Below are 23,999 nucleotides of genomic sequence, written 5' to 3' on the forward strand. Positions count from 1 at the left end.
GCAATGCTTTCAGTGCATCAAAAGGGAAAAATTGCTCTGAAACCATGTCCATTGGAAATCATTAACTTCTTTTCCATAAGGTCAGTTCCTATCATCCTCTTGCCCCACTTTTTTTTTTTTTTTAAAGACAAAATACTAGTGGAGATTTTGTCCTTGAAGGCGTTTATCAGATAGATGGCATCCAGGGACTTTAGAGAGAAATCCATTTTACAAAGATGATGGCTCTGAACCTATGAGTAGAGAAGATTCAACTGTTTCTTTTTCAGAGCTCTATAAGTCATTCACATTATGAGGAAGCCAGTCAGAACCCTAGAAAAAGTTAACAAACAACCTTCCAGGCCTGAATGACTGAATAGCTTATTATTCAATGACTTTTCTTTGGCAGAATCCAGTACAGTGTTCATATTTTAGATGCAAACGCTGTTTAGTGCTTAAATTCACTATTCAGGCATCCTGACATCCTGTGCAGGAGGTGACATGATGAATTCATTGAATCTAAGACACTATAAGTTATACCACAATAAAAAGAAGAATGGTGCCACTTACAACTGTATGATGCCATTGACTCTAACATGCATTTCATTTTTAGGGTTGTTGAAACATGAAAAACAATGGCTACCTTAGACTCGATGAAATATGGAGACATCAATAACAGCTAACACGTTGAGCAAGTACTATGTGTACCAAGCACTGTTCTGAGCACTTTTCATGATTAACACACAATCTTCACAAGTACCCGATAAGTAGAAACTATTATCATACCTATTTGCAGGGGCATAAAGAGGTGAAGTAACATGCCTTAACCAGCTGCTAAGCATCTGACCCGGGAATCAAACCTAAATGATCTGACTCCAGTGTGTGTAGCCTTCATCCCTTCACCATTCTGCCTCTATCCTGTTGATTACTATAACAGGACAGGTGGCTGTCACCTCTGGGTGCAAAGATGTGTCAATCAGGATCCCTTACAGGTGAGTGAGACCCAAAGAAGAACTGGTTCTGAAACCGGAACTCCCAACTTCCAGGCAGAAAGCCACTGGTCAGAGGGTCCAGGGCTCTGAACAGTGAGCACTCCCTCCTGCACCTTGGAAAAGTGAACTCCAAAGCTCCCGGGGACATGTGACTTCTCAACTTATGACTGAGGGTGCCCCATTCTGGATGGTGGAAAAGGATTAGGGACCGCAGACTTTGGAAGTGTGAGAACTTAGCACCTTCCCTCCAGAAGAACTCCCCTAATTTAATTTCCCCACTCGCAGATCTCCAAGAGTCTGAAGTGGTTTCCATGAAGGTAAGTGAAGTTAAAGAGAAGGAAAGAACCATTGTTTGTGGGGTATTTGACATGCATCATCTCACTGAATCCTCCCAATAATCCTGAGGTGGGCATCCTTTCCCCAGTTTCACAGCCGGGGAAGTTCAGAACAACGAAGTCCCATTATCACTGAGCTCCAGAGCCCTGCTTAGGACCCTGTTTGGTCCAAAGCTGGTGAGTTTTCTGAATCTAGTACATTGTCCTGCTAAATGGGCCTGGCCAGTTGCTAGCTTTTGGCAGATTCCTAAAGTATCCTCATCAAAAGTGCTCCAAGACCCAAAGGTTGTTGGCCACCAACTGCTGTGAACAATCCATTCACTGAGGTACCAAGAACTGGGCTCGACAAACATAAACACAAAGCTCTAGGTAAATAAACAGGAAAGCTGTGTCTTATTTTTTTTAAGTGAAGTGCACTGTTTTCCCACAGTAATTAGGTCTCTCATGAGGGGAAAAAAAGGCCAAACATTTGGGAAACAACTGCAAAGTGACAGGAACTGAGAATGGATCACAGAAAATAGGAGAGATTGAGTCTCATGGAACAGAAGCGTTGGATGAATGTTTCTTTTCAAAACTCAAAAGACCAACATCCAGAGTACCAAGGATCACATAACAGTCACTACCCATCACTCAAAATGAACAAATGTAAACAGTTTGTCATATTTGATCCCTTCCGCTTTTCCTCCAGGCTGACAGCTATGGTAAATCTGTTGTGAACCTGGTCCATATTTTTATTAACTTTATATTACATACAATACATAAATCCATTCATAAACAATATATTCTTAAGTGATTTTAACAGTTTCCCACACTTGGGTTTGTAAACTCCTTTTGGAGTTTACTTTTTAATATAGAATGAGGCAGGGATCTAATATTTTATTTTTCCATATGAAATGTCAGTTGACCCAATGACATTTTCTACGAAAATGACCCACTGTCTTCTCTCCCTACTGAACTGAGATGCTTTATTTACTATGTGTCAAACTCCCATGATCAGTGTAGGTCTATTGTTACCTTTGTGCCAATACCACACTCTTTTAATATGGTTTGTTATCTGATATGATGAATCTCCCCTTGTTCCTTGTTCAAAATTTGTTCCAGCTATTTTTGGACTTTTATTCTGCCATTGTAATTTTACAATCAATTTATGAAAATCCTGTTGGGATTTTGATTGGAATCACATTTGACTTGGAGATTAATTTAGGAAAAAACTTACTTCTTTATTGTACTCAGTCTTCTCATCCATCAACATGGAGTATTTATCATTTATTCAGGTCTTTGATATGCTATTTAATAATAATTTGGTCTATAAAAGTTAGATTGTTCCTAGGTGCCTTAAAGTTGTGTTGGTATTAATAATGGTGTCTGCTCTCAGAGAGCTTTAAAATGAGTTGAAAAGACAGTTAAATGAGCAATTACTATACAGCACGATAAGTGTGGTAGTGAGGGAGGCCCAAATAGGGTAGCACACCCACATGTGAGGAGGTATGTGGCCAGGGCTCTAACCTTTAGAAAGGTTGTCCACTTCGAAGTCTAGTCTGAATTATCTCCATCTGCCTTTTCAAAACTTCAGGATACAACCTAGAGTGTGAAATTACTTAGAGAGAACCTAGGGTTTCTGCAACTCAAAAATCTCCTCTTCGTAAACATCTTTTGGGTGAATAGAATCAATGTTGATACTGATAATAGCTATGATTAGGCTATTTTTTTTCTGTTTTATTAATGAAATCAGGATATCACTGAAAAGAGAGAAGACTGAAAACTTCTGCTTCATGGCTACAAAAAAAGAAAAACAAAGACTCGTGTAACCTTGAGTAAGTTATTTGATATCTCATTGCAACATATGAATAGTTCCTCAATTTTTATAAGGAAAAAATACATATATGTCAACATGTATCTCCTAAGAACAGGGACAATCTCCTACATATCCACAAAGTAATGATCACAGGCAAGAAATTTAATATTGACTCAACACAAACCATAGTATTATCTAATATGTGGTCCATATTCAAATTTTCACAATTGTCCCAATAATATCTTTTCTTGACCCCTGCACCGGCCCGTCCCCCCTTAATCTAGACTCTAATCAAGGACTGGGCATTAAATTTAGTTGTTGAATGACTTTAGTATCCTTTAATCTAGGGGAGTTCCCTAGGTTATTGTTTTGGTTTGCTTTTGGTCTTTAATGATAAGTTTTTTTTGAAGAGTTTTGGCTTGTTCTTAGAGTGTCCCCCAATTTGGATTTGTCTGACTGTTTTCTCCTGATTGAATTCAAGTTAAACATGTTTTGGAAAAATAATCCATACGTGATATTGTGTCCTTAGTGTGTCACGATGGGAGGCACGTTATGTCAATCTGTCCTATTATTGGTGATGCAAAATTTGCTTACTTGATGGCATCCACTAGATTTCTCCACTGTTTGTCATTAATACATAATCTCTGGAGTAATACTTTGAGACAATGTGAACTTCTGTCCTCAATACTGCTTTAGCATCAATGCTTTGGCATCTATCGATGATTCTCATTTGACTCAATTATTACTATGTTAGCTGTAAAATGGTTGCCCACATCTTGATACTTGGTAATGCTTTTCTAGCTCTGACCTCTGATTTCCCAATCATGATTCAGCCTTGTCCTTTTATGCTGCTTTTGACCAGTTTGGTTAACTGTCTGTCTTCCTAACTCCTAGTACTGTGGAAATTAATAAAAGAAACCTTAACTAAATTGGAGTTGGGAAGGCCTATAGGGGGAGCTGTCATGCTCAATCACACGCGGTTAATTACATCAAGGGAGAGGGATGCTTGCATATTGGACAGGAAGTAAAACTACTTTACTACTGAAGGAAGATTTCTCTCCCTACCCAGCAACAGCCCAGCCAACGGGAAGATGCTGCTGCCCTGAACTTACTTTCTCCCAATGGATTTTCGTTTAGAACAGCCCCTCCCTACTCCCCCCTTTTCTCTATAAAGGCAGCTCCTCTGTTTTCTGGATTTGCCTATGGTTTGTCATAGCACGCACATCCCAAATGGCAATGCTTTTGGCTATTCCTGAATAAACTCATTTTGAGATAAAATATCAAACAAATACGCTTTTTAAGTTGACAGGAAACAGGTCAGCAGAGGTAGGCATTATTGGATTTACCACAGCATCAGTGAACCAAGCCTAGACAGAAAGCAAATACCTATATCTATTAATAATAATGATTACTTGTAATAAGTTCTAGCTTCTCTGAATGGGCTGTAACTACAACCTGCCCTGTAACTATAATTTTGAGAATCAGAAAGCTAGTCCCCATGTTGGATGGACGCTCCTTTTGCTTACATGTTTTTCACATCCAGCTCTCAGATCACAAATTGTACCACAAAGAGCAAAGGCAACATCTTAAGGAAGCAAACATGATCTGTCTTCCATCGTCCTCAAAATGATACTATTAGACACAGAGTAAGTAAGGACACTGACTTCCCTCTTAATGGACCAAAGTGGATATTAATCCTTCAAAACTGCAAATGGGGGTGCTTTGTGCAAACTTCATTTTAGCACGTACTGACTTATTAGAGAAAATTGCAGATTTTGTAGGTGGCTGGTTATAATAATCTAAGGTGAAAAACAGAACTATAAAAGTTGAAGACATCAGAGATCACGTCTAAAAATAAAGCAAATGATTTTTCCTTTCTATAATCCTCAATCAGAAGCCATTTAAGGAAAAGAAAATCAGCGCCAGAGACCTGTAAATATGGATTCTACTGTTCTCACTGGGACCCTTGTTTACAAGTGAATTTTAGTACATTTTGAAATGTGTAACTAAGTCATTTTACCCTACATCCATCCAGGTTGCCCTCTTGATGTTAAAAATACAAATACGATACTAATAATGAAACAACTTCATAATGACTGTTGCAATAACACATCCTCAATACATAGAGGTCTCAGATGATAAAATTCCCTTTGTCAGTTGGTAACTCCCAGTGGGAGCTATTTGTGGTCAGGAGAACGTTTCTAGCTCTCTCTCCAAGGCAACACAAGTTAAGCCAAGTCAAAGCACTGAAATGTTTACTCAATTCATATAAAGAAATCACCCCCACCCCCAGGGAAGAAAGCAGATTTCTCAGGTAGACCTTTGTAGTTAACTAAGTGAAATAACTTAATTCTCTAAAACCAAGCACAACTCAGTGATTGAAAATGAGTCTTAACTAAGGAGAAAAGATAATAATCAGAAGCTGGACTTGAAAGCCATGGGAGGGTCCTTCTTGGGACCCGGGCACTCTCCATCCTGGAGCATCTGAGACTTTCCTTTCTCTAGCACTCCTTTCCCTAGATAACCTCATTTATTTCCATCTCTGAATCATGACCTACACCTCTCTCTGAACTCCAGATTATATATCCAACTTCTTACCTGCCCGAAATTCTACTTGGAAGTCTCAGTGGCACCTCAACTGACTACATCTCACATAGAGCTCTTTTTTTCCCCCCTGAGGAAGACTGGCTCTGAGCCAACGTCCATGTCCATCTTCCTCTACTTTATATGTGGGACGCCTACCACAGCATGGCTTGCCAAGCGGTGCCATGTCTGCACCCGGGATCCGAACCAGTGAACCCTGGGCCAGCAAAGTGGAACGTGTGCACTTAACTGCTGTGTCACCAGGCCAGCCCCTCCAATAGAGCTCTTGACTTCCCCTCAGAACCTGCTTCTCCTCCACTGTTCCCCACTACGGCAACGGCACCACCACCCACTCAAGGTCAACAGGCAAATCTACAAATCCTGAGATCATCCTCCTTTTGCCCTCCAATGCATCAATCCCAACAGAAAGTCAGTCTGTTTCCACAATATATCGATCCCTCCCCTCTTTATCCACTGCCATCTCTCCAGCCCAAGCCACCATCGTCTTGGTCTGGATTATTGCAATCGCCTGCCAGCTGGACTCTCTGCTTCCATCCTCACTGACCTACCACCCATTCTCTATAGAAGGGCCAGAGCAAACATTTAAAAACATAAATCACCCAAAGTAACATGGTGTCCTAAACCGGATTCTGGAAGAGAAAAAGGACATTAGTGGGAAAACTAGTGAAATCTGAATAAAGTCTGTAGTTTGGAAATATCTAACATGGTTATATAAGATGTTAACATTAGGGGAAGCTGGGTAAAGGGTATATGAGAACTCTGCAATAGCTTTGCAACTTGAGTGTAAATTTATGACTCCAGAATAAAAAGTTTATTTTAAAACCCCATAAATATCATGTCTCTCCTTTGTTTAAAATCCTCGAGAAACTTCTCACTGCATTAAACTCCAAACTCTTTGCCATGGTCTCAGAGGTCTTATGTGATCTGGCTTCCGCTACTTTCTCGATCTCATTTCCTATGGGTCTGCTCTCACTCCTAATGCTCTGGCCACTGGTTTTCTGACAGTTCCTGGAATATGTCAGCCTGCGTCAGGGGCTGTGGCCTTTGCCCTGGACTGCCATAACAAAATACCACAGAGTGTCTTAAAGAACATAATTCTATTTTTTCACTGTTCTGGAGGCTAGAAGTCCAAGATCAAGGTGCCGGCAGGTTTGGTTTCTTCTGAGACCTCTCTCCTTGGCCTGCAGATGGCCTCAACTTTGCTCTGTCCTCACACGGTCCTTCTCAAATGGTCTCTCCTCTGTGCTTGCACATCCCAGTTTTGCGTATCCAAGTTTCCTCTTCTTATAAGGACATAAGTCAGATTGGATTCAGGTCATCCTAATGATCTCGTTTTAATGGAATCACCTCCTTAAAGGCCTTATCTCCAAACAGTTACATTCTGAGGAACTTCAAAATATGAATTTCGGGGACACAACTCAGCTCATACCAGTTCCCTTGCCTGGACAACCCTTTAGATGGTTGGCTCCTTCAAGTCTCACACAGATTTATCACCTCTTCTGAGAGGCATTTCCTGACCACAAGGCTTCAAGCTGAGCTCCCCCTCCAGCCTATCTATTGCCTTCTTCTCACCTACTACAGCTGGAATTCTTTGTTTCCTTGCTTATAATCTGCTTCCTCGACTCCATGAGTAGTGGAAGCCTTGTCTGTCTTATTGCTGTATCCTCATTACCTTGTATAATGCCTGGCACACAGTAGGTACTCCAAATTGTTTAACAAGAAATGGTTTACCAACAATTCAGACAAAAGCAGAGTCTCATGAGGAAATCACCATTAATGCAGTTAATCCACAGGTATGACCATAATTAAAGCAACGCCTAATATTTGTCTAGCACTTAACAGTTTATGAAGTGCTTCCAGGTAAATTAACCTGTATGAATCCTCCACACTGTGATGCAAGCATTATTTACCCTATTTTCTTGATAAAGAAACCAAGACTCCATTGCTTAAGGTCGTCTAGCTGGGACTTCAATACTGATCTTTTTGTTTCACAAAGAACAACTTTGTGTTCTTTCATTCTAACACGGCTCAACGAGAAAGTAAATAAATTCCAAATACTTGTTTTAGACAGCCCCCAAGGAGACCTCTGTGAAGGACAGAGCCTCACATTTCCAGGAACTAGACTGGATATTCTTTCCATCTGATTAGAGGAATTTCATTGCTGAGAAATAATGGCTAACGAGAATAAATATGGCGCCCTAAGGCCCTTCTATTGTGTGGGTGGTGGTGGTTATAAACATGCTTTTTGTAAACTGGTCTGTTTTCAGGAGTTTGAAGAAGTGAGGAAATTTGCAGAACTTGATTTCCTAAGTGTTCACAGTTGGTTTCAAATAGCAATATTTCCTTTACATCTATAGTTCTCAGCCTTGACACCCCTCAGATTCACCTCGGGGAGCTTTACAAATCTCAATGCTTGGACACCACCCTAGACAAATGAAATCAGAATCCCGAGGGGCGGGACAATGGCATCAGTGAGTGAGCCCTAAAGCTTCCCAGGTGACTTCAATATGCAGCCACGATTGAGAACCATTGGTCTAGAGCCTCACATGGGGTGGAGATGGCACATCCTACGCCCCTAAAGAGAACATACCAGGTTTCACTGGAGGGTGGCCTCTCTAAAACTGCACACACTCCCAATTGGAGACTTCGGCGTTCCTGGAGGGACAGTGTTCTAGCCTCCCTGTGTTTTGGCTGCTTTAGACCAGCCTGCACCCAGGACCAATTAAATCAGAATCCTAGGGGGCGTGGAACCCAGGCACGAGCCATTGTTAAAACTTCTCAGGTGAGTCCAATGTGCAGCCAAGGTTGAGAAGCGCTGCTTTAAATGGCGCCTGCTTTGTTTGGAAGAGGAAGTACAGGCAAGGCTGCCCCCATTAACCCCGTTGAACGACAGTCACCTGGCAGCAGCCATCACACGAGTGCTAAGCGCTGGCTCTCCCACATCTCGATTTATAGCTTTGGACAAACAACAGAACCTCACCTTGGCATGGTGCCGTCCTCCCCAGCGCTAATTAAGGCCTAAATAATTCTCATCAGTATGTGCATAAAATAAATGGGCCTCAATTTAAGACAACTTCACCATTGTGTCATGGTTAACGTAACCACAATTTACAAGTTTTCACAATCATAAATATACTAGTTTTATTTTAACGAGGAGGAGAAGATATTTATATCTAGTCCTCCCACCACTATTTCTTTTTTTACAAGATATTAGGTCATGTAAAAAAATTACTTTCATGGTAATTGATAATAGGATAAGAACATGTACGCTATTCAATCACTAATCAATATGATTATCACCAGCGTTCTTCAGTTTAATTATTGCTTCTTATCATCATCAATTTCATTAAATTTTTGGCAGGTAGGGAAGGAAACAGGGTGCAGATAGCAATATGAAGGACAGTAGCTGAATGATATGACTATACACCCAGAAAATGCAAAGAAATGAACTGAATTTATTAAATAATTTGGCAAAGCACTGAGACAAGAGAAATATCCACTACTGCCCTGCTTTCTTTAGCAACTCGGCCTCCCACCAGAAACTCCATATTCTTTCCTGGACAGAAAAAGAGCATGCCAGCACATGCCATCTGCTTAAGACTCTAGTTCTGAACCCCTGGACAAAGCTATCTTTTAATAATTAAAGTATTATTACATAAGTATATATTTCTCTTCTTCTGATTTTCAAGCATTAACAAGTATGAATGAAAACCAATGAAGTCTTCCTTTTCTGCCTCCCAGGGACCAAGCTCGAACCAGCTGGGTGACCAACAGCAGCTGCTGAATATGGAAATTAGAGGAAGGCGAATTGGCAAAGAAGTTTAATCAAGCTGGGGCTGGCCTGTCTGGTCTAGAGGCCTCAAAAGCAAGACCTGGGCATCCATGGGGCACAGCCAGGCAGAGGCTAGAATGGGAACTTGGGCAAAAATACATTTAGGGCCTCTTCAGTCTAACAAGATGGTGGGGCTTAGACTCGGGCAGGTTGGGCACCATGACAGAGAGATAAGGAGCTGACCCCACAGGCAAGCTCAGAGTCAGAAAGTTGGGGAGGAGGCAAGGCATGGTACAATAGCTGGCATTTCTCCAAGAGGAAGCAAACTGTGTTGATAAGGACTCCACACGAGTGCCAGGGCTTCAGTGCCTCCCTCACAGGCTGGCCTATGTCTCAGGGAGGCCTGGTCCTTGGCACAGGCAGGCGACGCTCACTCCAAGCACGGCTCCTGACTCTAGGATGGATAACCTGGTGTGTTAAATTCCCAGGAGAGTAGTGAAAAGTACTTAGCACCTGCCAAAAAGGGATACAAGGTAATAAATGATAACCATGTGAATTTTTTTGAGTATTTGAACGGAGCAGAGGATAAACCAGAAGGTTATCCTGGTCCTATCAACCTATAAGGATCATGTCCTCGCCACACCTCTACAAGTGGAGCAGTTTTAAACTAGTCATGAGGAAGGACAGAGCCACAGAGAAGAGAGAGAGCGAGGGAACTTGTTTGGAAAGACTAAAGGATATTTAAAAAATTGCCCCCCTCCATATTTTCAGATTGTGCCTGGAAAAGCAATTCAGGCTGATCTGCATCACCCTTTCCTGATGGTCCACAGCTGCATCAAAATGCTCGCGCTCACTTCGATATCCAGCAACTAGCAATTGGTTAAAGAGTACATTTAAGAATGGAATGCAGTCCAGCCATTAAAAATCACACTGGAAAGGACACTTCATGACATGTTAAAAACAGCATACTGTATGATTCAATTTTAAGGGAATTGGTTAAAAAATAAATTCATTAATAATCTGTAAGATGAATCAAAATGCTAACAGCAGTCATCTCTGAATTATGGGATTACTACCAGTTTTTTCTTTTCTTTCTTTTTTTGGGTTTTTTTTTGCATTTTCCATTTTAATAACCATGTGTTAATTTTCCAATCAGAAAAAAAGTGATTATTTTGCAAGAATTCAAGGTAAACACTGTGTAACACTATTTTAGACAATGAGGCTTTGACCAAGTAGGCCAGCAAAGCACCTCTGATTTCAGACCACTGACAAGGAGATGGTCCTAAACTTTTCCCTCGAGGTCACCAACCACCAGAGGATGCTAACCATTGGGGATCCTGAAATTACTGGAGAAGCACCACCCCTGCCAGCTGCATTCTTCTCTTGGGAAAGTTCCAGAAACTCTGGGGAAAGCCTTTGGTTGAGACAGTTGGTGGGAAGATCTATGAGTGGTCAAATTTTCAGATCTGGTGGGTGCTGTTCTGATTTGAGTCTCGCTAACCATGGGTCAGCACAGTTTTTCTGTAAATGGCCAGGAAGTGAATTTAGGCTTTGAGGGCCATAGGAGCTCTGCTGCGACCACTCAACTCTGCTGTTACAGCACAAAAGCGGCCTAGATGATACAGAAATGAGTGAGTGTGGCTGTGTTTGGATAAAGCTTTATTTACAAAAAAAGTAGTCTGTTGACTCCTGATAAACTCCAGGTGTCCTAACTTAGTTCAGGGAGCTGAAGTGACTAGGTGCAAGCCAAGTCAGTCCCCACAAATAGATGGGTCATTATTGAATGCCACTCCTCAAGCTCTTTCCATTCTGAAGGTTGACCACTGGTGACCCTTCACACCCAAGGAAGGGAAGACCGTTGTCATGCTTATCTTTTTAGTCATTTAATATGTTGGTCCTCCCCACCCCCGGCTAAACTATGAATACCTGAAGTTTGAGAAATGAATCTGCATTTTTAATACCATCATGTAATTCATACAGTGATATATAAATAGAAGGTACTTGATATGCCCTTGCTGAATACTGAATAAATGAATAAGTGTCCTCTTGAATGACACCTTTTGGGAACCACTCAAGGTCTGTCAAGACAGACTCCACCTTGAATGGGACAACCTGTGTCCCAAACAAATACACTAGAACCTTCTAGAAGAATTTGTTCCTGCTACAGGCAGGAAGGAAGTTTCTAGAAGACGTCAACATGAAGAACCACAGAGTAGGCATGGCCAAAGGTGCCCCTTCTAGAGGGTTTCTTAGTTCTTCTCAGTGACTGTTTTCACAAGAAAGAAGGTTTTCAAGTTGACAATGTTTATGACTCCTTAGATCTTGCTTCATGGCACTTAGTTACCTCCACAACCTCTTGCATCCCGTTTTGCATTCCCTTGGCTCAGTGAAGGCACCCAAGAGGTCACCTTGTCAGGAAACTCTCTATGCCCACTTTGGCATAGTCCCAATCTTCATCACTCTCCACAAATGCAAAACATGTAAGTGAAGTAGAAATTAATAGGTGAAGCCTTGTAGCTTCTAGATCCAGGCTCTTCCCTCAATGGGTTCTGATGGAACCCACAGCCCAATCTCAGGATGAGGCTCTTGGTAGGACAAAACATTTACTCCCAAAGAGAATGGAATGTAGAAATGGATTGCGCTGACGGAAAGAGTCTGGGGTAAAAGCCAGGTCAGAAGATGGATTTTAAGCAATACTAATAAACAAAGTACTTGGCTGAAATTTGGTAAGAGTCAGAATGCCTCACGAGATAAATATTTTGCAGGAGGGGTACACCCTGATTTTAAAGTGGGATATGTGTGTAAATGCGTATATATGTGAATGTAAGCACAGTCCAGGAAATATATATGTATACACACATTCATCTGAGGGTATTCATTTTTCTGAGTAAATGTTAACAGTCATTGAGAAGATATGTGCTCAATCCAATGATCAGAACCAAATCCTGGGGTTCCCAGGTCCCCACCATCCTCTCAACACCTGATGATAATCACTCTAGGTTAGAGATTTCTGCAGAGGCCCATGGAAAGTACCTTAAAAATGAGAAGAAAGAAAAGCTGGACGACAAAATCATTCCAGGGAGAAACCCCAGGGAAATAGCCCTCAGACCTTCTCTGAGGTCCCAGGTACAGGTCCTGCTGAGGCCCTGGCCGCACAGGGGCTGTGAAGAGTATCGTGACTCTCAGAGCCCAAGAGGCAGGTACAGCATGGTGGGGGGAGGGGGAGCGGGGGGCGGCTACTCACGCTGTCGTTGCTTCCTTTGTTGTCCTCATACTTGGTTTCTATATGAATGGAGAATTTCGGCAGAAAGGAACACTATGAAAAAAAGTAAAGTTTTGTTAGCATACTGTTTTTTCTCTCTTCACATCTTCAGTATAGCCTCTGAATGCTCACCTGACCATTTGGGTGGGAGCACTGTTCTACAGGCGAAATGTTAAGATACTAGGTCAATATCCACATTCAGACCAGAAACGCAGCCTTGACAACGTGAACACAATTCCATCCAGAAGTCAGGCCCAAGGGAATCACCAGCAACAGAAGGTAAGTGGCTGAGGAGGACATTTTCAAAAGGAGCATGTTCTGTGAGTCCTACCACAGGCTCAGAGAGCAAACTCTGGAGAGAGAGGCAATCCTACTTCTGGGGTGCTTACCTTTGGGGAGCAGTCGCACTGCTGGATACCTGGGTACCCAGCCTTAACCTTTACATAAATATTCATAATAAACCTAGAGGTAGGTGGTAGAATTTTAAGATCATAAATTACTGAAATCAGACAGACTTGGTTGTTAATTTTGGGTGTGCCACTGGATAACTGTGTGATTTTGGATAGGTCATTTAATTTCTCTGAACCTCTGCGGTATTAACACGGGGACAATAATTATTACCTAATAGTGGCATTGGAGGGTTAAATAAAATCATGTGGGTAAAACACACAGTGCTGGGCATGGAGAAAGCATTCAACAAATGGCAGCAAACAGTATGGGGCTGCAGCTGCACGTGACCGTAAGAGGCCGCCCTTCTTTCTGCCCACACAGGGAGAGAAACTCCAAATGCACACCACCAGAGCGTCCAGTCCCATCGAGTCCCATTCTATGTACTCAGTAGATTTTAAGGGTTAAAGTAGCTTAAGAGGATTTTGATGGATGTTGATGTAACCTCCCTCCTGCTGGCACTGAGCTGGGCATTGACTTTCTCGGCCACTAGAGATGGGATTGAAGACTAATGGGTAAGATGACCCATCAACTCCACAGGGAAAGCTGCAGGAGCTTAAGGGGATGGCTCCTTATTTATTTATCCAACATGCATAGAGCACATCCTCTGTGCCAGGCCTTGGTCTAAGTGCTTCCAAGGTCCAATTTGTTTATTCCTTGTAACCACCCCAGGAAGTAGGTACTATTATCGTCATCTTTGATTTAAAGATGAGGCAATAGAGGCACAGAGAGGTTCAGTGAATGGCCCATGATCACACAGCTGGTAAGTAGTAGAGTCAAGATCGAAAGGTCTGGTGGCCTGGTCTCAGTGTCATGCTCTTGATCACTTCCTCACTAGTTGTCGAGGCTGGGTCTCCAAACATATAGCAGTAGCAGCAGCAGCATCCTGGAGCTTGTTAGAAAGGCAAATTCTTGGGCCCAACCCCAGACCCACTCTTGGGATGGGGCCCAGGCATCTGTGTTTAACAAGCCCTTCAGAAGAAGCTGATGCAGGCTCAAGTTGGAAAACCACCTCACTACACACCACACACGAGAAGGAAGCAGAGAGAATGTATTACCTAAAATCCCAAAGTCCACCATATGCACCCTCACCCCATGTGCTTCATCCCCAAGATGACCACGATCCCCTTTCCGCCAAGCTGAGACCCCTGGTAGCACCTGTACAAGAAGGCAGAGGCCTTGGACGTGCCATTGATGCTTCTCGTGATACGACATGCCTGTGTGCATTGGGCCTTCATCTGTGTTAATCCGAGTGAAACAAGCAAACTGAGCGGTGACTAAGGAAACGTGGAAACAATCAATCCCAGTAATTGCCCTTACGGAGAACGAGGTCCTGCGATTATTCATTAACACCCTCTTTGCTGTCTCCTTTCAAGCCTCTCACTCCACAACTGTGGCCCTCACACTCAGTCCCAGGGAGATCCAAAGAGGGGCTGTTCAGCATAAATAAAATAAAGACCCTGGAGGAATCAGAGCGGCTCAGACCCCCATGGTAGAGCTCTCGATCAACAGGTGAACTTGGGGAGATGCACCTGCCAAGAGACCCCTTTAAAAATAACATGCCTTCAGGTCAATGGATTTGTCCTTTTTAACCCCTAATTCACACGAGGGTCATCCAGCACATGCACCAGGACCAGGTGGTGAGAGAACAGAGCTGCCCAGGTGGAGAGCTGGGTCTGGGTGATCGGAGTGGAACTCCGCAAGGAGTTTTTATCAGTTGAACCCGTAAACCACTTACCTAAGGTCAAACAAATAAATTTTAGCATTTGGGTATTAAACCCAAATGTGAAATGCAAAACCCTCATGCAAATTAGCAGATGTTGTTATTTTTGAGTCACGAACTTAGGTTATTTTCATATCAGAATGGCAACCCTGCCAAGGGCTGGGAGTGCACCTGGCTTCGGCAAAGCAGCGGGAGGACCGGGATCAGACAGCTGACTCCAGGCTGGTCAGTGTTTCCTCCTTCAGCAGTGGTTGGGACTGATAATCCCCTTGGGATATCTGATGGCTGGTTCCTGGAGCCCTGGGGAATGCGGTGTGTCAAGTGAAAATCAGAAGGATCTCTGGCTCAGGGCATTTTCAGGGTTGTCACTAAAATCTTTCGGCTAGATGTCCACCTTGAGATAAAACTGCTGCTTCCCCAATGCAGGTTAGGGTGCCTAAAAATCCAGCCCCCTGATCCTAATGGAGCCGTAACTGTAAAGCAAGGTCTTTTCCTCCTCCCTAGTTGGCTCATCATTGTATCTCGCCTCTGAGGTCATCCCAAATCCTTCCCTCTCTCCAGACCTGTACTTGGCGTCACCATCCCTCCCTCGCGGCTGATAACTTTGATTCTTAGTTTGGTGAGGACACAGACCATGTGACAGAAACACCTACCACTTCCCTCTCCTCCATTGCAAATCTTATGCTTATTTTTTATGCTCCTTCTTATTCTTTGTAAATTAGAGAAAGACATTGCCTTCTTTATTCCAATGGAAAATAATATAATGAGAAGTACTGAGACATAGGAGGCAGCAGACCTGGGCTCAGTCTGAGATGTATTGACTTGGGCAAATTACTTTACCACTCCCAGCCTCGGTTTCCCCATTTACAGAATGGGGACAATCCTCCTCTACTCTGTAGGAGTGTTGAGAATATCAGTAAGATCATTCAGGTAAACCCCAGCACAATGCCTAACATATAGTAGGCACAAGGTAAAAAATATTTGTAATCTCTTCTCTGGAAACTTGTTTCGTTGATTATTCACATCTTCTCCCTGCCTCCTTCCTGCAGCCTAAAAATATAATGAAAACTGTCATATTCTTTTTTTTTATTTTTTGTATTGAGTTATTGATAGGTTACAATCTTGTGAAATTTCAATTGTACATTAATGTTTGTCAGTCATGTTGCAGGTGCACCACTTCACCCTTTGTGCCCACCCCCCACCCCACCTTTCCCCTGGTATCCACTAAACTGTTCTTGGTCCATAGTTTTAAATTCCTCATATGAGTGGAGTTATACACAGATTATCTTTCTCTTGCTGGCTTATTTCACTTAACATAATTCTCTCAAGGTCCATCCATGTTATTGCAAATGGAATGATTTTGTTCTGTTTTGCAGCTGAGTAGTATTCCATCGTATATATGTACCACATCTTCTTTATCCATTCATCTGTTGCTGGACACTTAGGTTGCTTCCATGTCTTGGCTATTGTAAACAGTGCTGCAATAAACATTGGGGTGCACAGGACTTTTGGGATTGCTGACTTCAAGCTCTTTGGATAAATACCCAGTAGTGGGATGGCTGGATCGTATGGTAGTTCTATTTTTAATTTTTTGAGGAATCTCCATACTGTTTTCCATAGTGGCTGCACCAGTTTGCATTCCCACCAGCAGTGCATGAGGGTTCCTTTTTCTCCGCAACCTCTCCAACATTTGTTACTATTAGTTTTAGATGTTTTTGTCATTCTAACGGGTGTAAGGTGATATCTTAGTGTAGTTTTGATTTGCATTTCCCTGATGATCAGCGATGATGAGCATCTTTTCATGTGCCTATTGGCCATCCGTATATCTTCTTTGGAGAAATGTCTGTTCATGTCTCCAGCCCATTTTTTGATTGGGTTGTTTGATGTTTTGTGGTTGAGTTGCGAGAGTTCTTTATATATTATGGATATTAAGCCTGTGTCAGATATATGACTTGCAAATATTTTTTCCCAGTTAGTGGGTTGTTGTTTTGTTTCAATCCTGTTTTCATTTGCCTTGAAGAAGCTCTTTAATCTGAGGAAGTCCCATTTGTTTATTCTTTCTATTGTTTCCCTTCTCTGAGAAGGCATGGTGTCCGAAAAGATCCTTTTAATACTGATGTCAAAGAGTGTACTGCCTACGTTTTCTTCCAGAAGCCTTATGGTTTCAGGTCTCACCTTTAGGTCTTTGATCCATTTTGAGTTTATTTTGGTGAATGGTGAAAAAGAATGGTCAATTTTCATTCTTTTACATGTGGCTTTCCAGTTTTCCCAGCACCATTTGTTGAAAACACTCTTTTCTCCATTGTATGCCCTCAGCTCCTTTGTCAAAGATAAGCTGTCCATAGATGTGTGGTTTTATTTCTGGGCTTTCAATTCTGTTCCATTGATCTGTGCACCTGTTTTTGTACCAGTACCATGCTGTTTTGATTACTGTAGCTTTGTAGTATGTTTTGAAGTCAGGGATTGTGATGCCTCCCGTTTTGTTCTTTTTTTCTCAGGATTGCTTTAGAAATTCGGGGTCTTTTATTGCCCCATATGAATTTTAGGATTCTTTGTTCTAATTCTGTAAAGAATGTCATTGGGATTCTGATTGGGATGGCGTTGAATCTGTAGATTGCTTTAGGTAGAATGAACATTTTAACTATGTTTATTCTTCCAATCCATGTACATGGAATGTCTTTCCATCTCCTTATGTCGTCATCTAATTCTCTCAGAAAGGCCTTGTAATTTTCATTATATAGGTCCTTCACTTCCTTAGTTAAATTTACCCCAAGGTATTTTATTCTTTTTGTTGCGATTGTGAATGGTATTGTATTCTTGAGTTCTTTTTCTGTTGGTTCATTACTGGCGTAAAACTGTCATATTCTTAAAAAACAAATAAGCATCAACTTCCCTCGGTTGTGTTTCTTCCTCCCTCTACAATCAACTCCATTTCTCTTTGTCTTCACAATCAAACTCTATTAAAAGAGCAGTCAATGCCCATCTACTATTTCACCTCCTACCTCTTCTTGACCAGTGCAATAATGGTATGGAAATGACTGATAATCAAAGAATTTCAAACAAGCATTGCGTCTCCATCCGCACCCTCTAGAACTCTCTACACTGTTTGATATGACTGAGCAATCCCTCCGTCCTGAACAGCAGTTCCTTCTCAGCCTTCTCTTCCCTCCTCCACCCCTTCAATGGAGGTGGTCCCTTAGGTTCTGCCCTCCAGCCTATTTTCTTGCTTCAAACCCTCTCCCCTGGTGATCTCATCTGCTCCTGACATTTCCATGACCAATTTTTATGGATGCCTCCCAAATTGACATCTCTAACTCCAACTGCTCTTCTCACATGTCTAGCTGCCCATCAGCCAGCCCCGACAAGGATCTTACAGGCACACTAAACTGGAAAGGTCCATACTGAATTCAAATGTTCTTCTGTACTGTATGGGTTTCCTAGGGCTGTTGCAACAAATTACCACGAACTTAGTGGCTTAAAACAACAGAAATTTATCCTCTCATAGTTCTGGAGGCTGTAAGTCTGAAATCAAAGGGTTTGCAATGTCATGCTCCTTCTGAAGGCTCTAGAGAAGAATCCTTCCTTGCCTCCTCCAAATTCTGGTGGCCTCAGGTGTTCCTTGGTTTGTGGCTGCATAACTGCAATCTCTGTCTGTCTTCACATCACCTTCTCTCTGTGTCCTCTTCTTTTCTTATAAGACATAAGCTCTTGGGTTTAGGCCTACCCTAAATCTACTACGATTTCATCTCACATCTCAAGGTCCTTAACTAATTATATCTGCAAAGACTCTGTTTCCAAATAAGGTCACATTCTGAGGTTCCAGTGGACGTGATTTTTGAGGGGACGCTATTCAACCCACTACACTCACCCATCACATCCAAGGAAGCCCCAGGTCCTGCTGGCTCCGCTTCCCTCCTTACAGAGAAGACCTGGAGTCATCTACATCTGACCCTCATTTTCTTTCTGGCTCTGCCGTGTATTCATCCTATGGATCTCCCATTTTCTGGAACACTTCCGGCTGCTGTAGTTTTTGGCCCACAGTTCCCTCAGGCTGAAATTTCCCTCCTAAGTCTTACCCACAGACCATCCCCAATACCACTTCAGAATGACTATCCCATGTGTGCAGGCAGCATTCTGTTTGTACCTTTGCCACAGCATTCATCTCCTTTTCCATTATCACAATTAGCTGTCTATGTGTCTGGCTCAACAACCAGATGATAAGCTCCAATACTATTCCAACCAAAGGATCTCTCCCCGAAACCCTGCTGCCCTTAGGAATGGCCTAAGTCACGGCAACCCCAGGCTTTCAGGTGTCAAAGAATCTCCTTTGTTTTAAGGTTGCTCAGGTCTGCCGTCTGTGACTAAAGGCTTTGCTCAAGCTGGGAATATACATCTAACCTAGTCATTCTCAAATATCCAGGGGGAGAAGGGAGCACCCCACTTTATAAGCCTGAACTTTCGTAAATTGTGCGTTATTCCCTTAGTGCATTTTTCCCCCTCCCACATGCCTGACGGTTCCTTCAGTGACATGGAATTCCCCTCACCCAAGGAACTGTGTCAGAATCTTTAGGGGATAGCACATGCTCTCTGTGGCACGGTCATTTGGGAACACTGAATGTTCAAAGTCTCATTTGGTTCACAACAACATGAGGGAAAGACTAAAATACCCATGGCAGACAGATTTCTAAGATGGCCCCCAAGATTCCCAGCTCCCAGTATATACACCCTGTATAATTCCTCCCCTTACGTGTGGGCAGGCTGTGAACATGACAGGATAGCTGCTCCTCTGATTAAATTACCAAGGTGAGCAGATTGTTACCTTACACAAGACTTCCTTTTAGAAGAAGTAGAGATTCTTTTGCTGCTTTCCAAGAAGTAAGCAGCCGTGTCTGAGAAGGCCACGTGGCTGGAACCTAAGGAAGGCCTCTAGGAGCTGAGAGCTACCCCCAGAGGCCAGCCAACTAGAAAACCAGACTTCAGTCCTACAACCATAGGAACTGAATCCTGCCAACAACCAATGAGCTTGGAAGAGGACCCTGGGCCTCAGAAAGGACTGGAATCCTGGATAACACCTTTATCTCAGCCTGGTGAGACTCTGAGCAAGCACCCAGCTAATCTCAGCTTCAATGGAAACTCCAAGATAATAAATTTGTGTTGTTTTAAGTCACTAAGTTTGTGGGAAATTTGTTACACAGCAATAAAAACCAACACAACAGCCAACCTCAAGAATCCAACCACTGCTTCCCTTTCAAATCACCCATTTCACTCTCATCTGAGTAAAGCATCACTCACTTTGAGGTGTGAACATGTCCAAGGAAATGGGGAATTTGTACTCTTTCCAGCTTAATAGTTCCACCTATGATGTCATCTGCTTTGTCATTGGCCACTTATTGCCCACGGTGATATTTGCTAGTAAAAGACACCCCTAAGCTTACCATCTTGCCATCTTGGGTGTCCAGATGCAGCAGCGTGCACCTAGCCCACAGGGAGCAAGTATGGTGCTTCAGTGGAAAGAATACAGGTTTGGGAGTGAAATACACTTTAGTTCAAACCCCAGCTTCTTTTCTCACAAACTGTGTGACTTTGGGCCAATTTCTTAGTCCTTCTGAGCTTCAGTTTCCTCATCCACAAAATGGAGACAATACCAACCTCAAGGCTGTGGGGCGAGGTTTAAGTGAGATAACAAATGTCCAAGGCCAGTCAGTGTCTGGCAGAACAGATACTTGAGAAATGTTGGCCCAAGCCATTGTACCCCTCCCCATGAAACTCCCACGACCTATATGCGGGAGAAAATGGAGCTGAGGTTGGGGGAGACCCTCCACTGTGTATGTGCAAGGATGCATTGGGAGGTTGTAAGCTTGCTGGAACGGCGGCAACAGGAGGACACCTGATTGGTCCTTCCGATGACACGGATGGTGGCCAAGCCACAGAGCAGGTTCGGGCTCCTCCGGCCTCACCCTATCTTCTGACCTGCTGCACTGCAGAGAACATGTCGTCATCTCTTCCAGGTCCACCCCTCACTGTCCTCTTTTTCTAAAGGCCTGGCAGCTCCTTTTTCTATGCAGGGGCTCTCTCCCCTCAGCTGTTCTCAGCTTTCCTCCACTCCCTGCCAACTTCCTACAGGGAAACAGGAATACCACGAGGATCACCGTGAACTTTCTTCCGACCTAGATCTGAAAGCTTTATGTCTTATTCACTCAGCCTTATTACAAAAACTGAGGCTTAAGAAATAGCATCAAAAAACAGCATCTGGGAGCCCCAGGGGTCCCACAAGCTGACCCCGCTTCCAGGCAGAGGGGTTGGGGCAGTGACTCTAAAGCAGAGTGATGAAGGAAGGGGAGAGGCCATGAAGTGCCCTCATCCTCCGGAACCCAGGGGACATCATGAGTCACTTCAGCCCCTCCCCGGCGCTCCTTCCTCCCCTGAGCCCACTCCAGATCTGGAATCTTCTTTCTCATGAAAAATCTTTTTTTCACTTTCTCTCGCACTCTCTCTTATTGACTAGGAGAGTAGCTTGGCCAGGAGAATTACAACAAATATTCACTTTCTTACATCCAGGGTTTATTTTGCCCTCAACTCCCTAAAAATAGTAACAGTGTCATGGAGAAATCAGGGAAATAAATCAAAAGATCTCCTGTCATCTCCTCTTTGATTTTCTACCTTAGATCCTCTCAAGCCAGAAGAGTCTGTCATCTGCTCCCTGCCATGACGAGCTTCCTCTGTACCCAGTATCTGAGCATCTTTAATTTGCCTTCCAAACGCAATGGCATCCACTGTGATGAACCTGTTCTTGCAAAGTGATCATTGAGTACCTGTGAAATCTCTAGCACCTAAAACCTACTGTGCAGAAAAGCAATGGTTGTTTGGTGAATATTTAAATGCACGTACTTGTATCTTTTGGAAGTGATGGGGGAATCTGCAGTCAGGAAGAAGAATGCCAGGAAAGACAAGCGAAATACCTGGGCTTCTGTAAGAATAATTTCCAGACACAAGCATGCCCAGATTCAGTGTCGGGAAATGAAAGCAGCACATGCAAAATGCATGGCAGAGCTGAATTTTCAATTCACTACAGACATGCTTTGGAAAAATGAAAGGGCTATTTTTAGTCTAGTGATTGATTAGGGTTGCTATGGCAAACACTTACGAGAACAAAACTAAATGTAAGCAAGTCTTAAAGAGAAAGGGGCTAACACACTGGGAATTTCATAGTCAGTTTCTGGGTGGTGCTGGAAGCTCTCACTGCCGTCTCCACACCTGCAGAGGGGGAGGAGATGGTGGCTGGAGAGAATGGGCCAGGGGAGATGAGCTGAAGCTCTCTAGGGGGTCTGCACTTCCAAAGCATGGAGTGGCAAGACTTCTGGAAAAATATGCACCATTCACTTTGAAGATCATCATTACTATCATATTGTACTCCCATAACACCCAGCCCATGGTGAAATCTGTAAGCTAAAGAGTATTAAGGCTGCCCTATACCAATTTACAAAGTAAAACAAACATCATACTCTAACAGTATGTATTCCTAAAACCTACTTTATGATACCTCATCTGGTAGGCTTACTAAAAACAGATTCCAGGCCCCTCTCTTGATGACTTGCTTTCAGAAAGTTGGTGGAGTCCTGGAGCCTACTCTTGAACTAGGACCTGATTTTTCTGTTCTTTTTAAAAGTAGCTTTATTCACATCCTATATTGTTCACCCATTCCTTAGTATATTCAACCATTACCATGATCTAATTTTAGAACATTTTCATTACCCTAAAAAAAGCTGGTACCATTGCAGTCAGTCCCCGTTCCCACCTCCCCAAGCAACCGCTAATCTACTTTCTCTCTCTGATTTGTTTATTCTGGATATGACATATAAATGGAATCATATAACATGTAGTCTTTTGTATTTGGATTCTCTCACTTGGCACCCTTTGTATGGCAGAATAATATTCCATTATGTGGATATACCATATTTAATTTATCCATTCATCAGTTGATGGACATTTGTTTCTGCTTTTTGGCTATTATGAATAATGCTGCCATGGAGAATCTTATACAACTTCTTGCATGCATAAGTTTTCATTTCTCCTAGGTATATACCTAGAGTGGAATTGCTGGATCATATGGTCACCTATGTTTAACCTTTTAAGGAACTGCCAGATGGTTTTGCAAAGTGTCCGACAATTTTACATTCCCACCAGTAGAGTCTGGGGTTCCAGGTCCTCCACATCTTTACCAACAGTTATTACCGCCCAGGTGTTTCTTAATCCCGGGAAGTTGTGGAATACCTTTGGGTCAAAATGATGATCCAAGGAAACCAGTCACCATTCCTCATATCCAGTCTGAGACAAACGGACATGACCCAACAGTGAAGTAATAATGACAATAGTGTTGATATTGTACTTACTGTCATCAGGCACTGTTCCAAGTATTTGATATACAGTAACTGATTTATTAACTCATTAACCCTCATAGGACTATGAGGGATATATAACTGTTATACCCATTTTATAGATATGAAACAAAGGCATGGAGAGGTTGAGCAGTGTGCCCCAAATCACATAACATTTACATGATGGAGCTGGGGTGTAGCTCAGGCTGTCTGGCTCTGAGGTTTGTGCTTGTAACCCCACATCCTGCTGCCTCCTGAGTATTAAGAAAGTACATGAACGTTTCTAGTGGAGCCGAGTGCTCAGCCAGAGGTGATGGTGGCTAAGGCACCTCAGTATGTCCTGTGGCCACTGAGAGCAGAGAAGATGTGTGTGTGTGCATCTGTCAAATGATAGCTATGCCCTACTTCAAACAAGCCCAAAGAAGGAAAAGCAGGAGTTACCAGAAAGATAAATTTGGGAAATAATTATTCATTTAAGAAATTCACAGCGTGATTCCTATATATGCCAAAATATCCTACTACCTTTAAAATACAATCATTTTCAAAAATTGAATTGAATCTGACAGCTTAAGTTAATTCCTACTGTGGAAGTGCTTTAAAACCCTGCCCAGAACTCCACAAAGAGCATGAATTCTCAGGTGTGAAAAAAATATTATGAATAAACAGATGTTCATTACCACATTATTGGTCCTATAAAAAACATGGCCACAACCCAAAG

General features: G+C 42.7%; 1 protein-coding gene across 1 annotated transcript in view; it reads right to left on the reverse strand.

Annotated features, from left to right (window-relative positions):
- PITPNC1 (phosphatidylinositol transfer protein cytoplasmic 1) overlaps positions 1-23,999 on the reverse strand; it is a 232,988-nt gene that overhangs the window by 68,085 nt on the left and 140,904 nt on the right. Inside the window, exon 5 of the mRNA XM_070482114.1 lies at positions 12,719-12,790. Coding sequence (XP_070338215.1) covers positions 12,719-12,790 — 72 coding nt within the window. The remainder of the gene's footprint in view (positions 1-12,718; positions 12,791-23,999) is intronic.

The sequence above is a fragment of the Equus asinus genome, chromosome 13, assembly GCF_041296235.1.
Source record: "Equus asinus isolate D_3611 breed Donkey chromosome 13, EquAss-T2T_v2, whole genome shotgun sequence".
Classification (NCBI taxonomy): domain Eukaryota; kingdom Metazoa; phylum Chordata; class Mammalia; order Perissodactyla; family Equidae; genus Equus; species Equus asinus.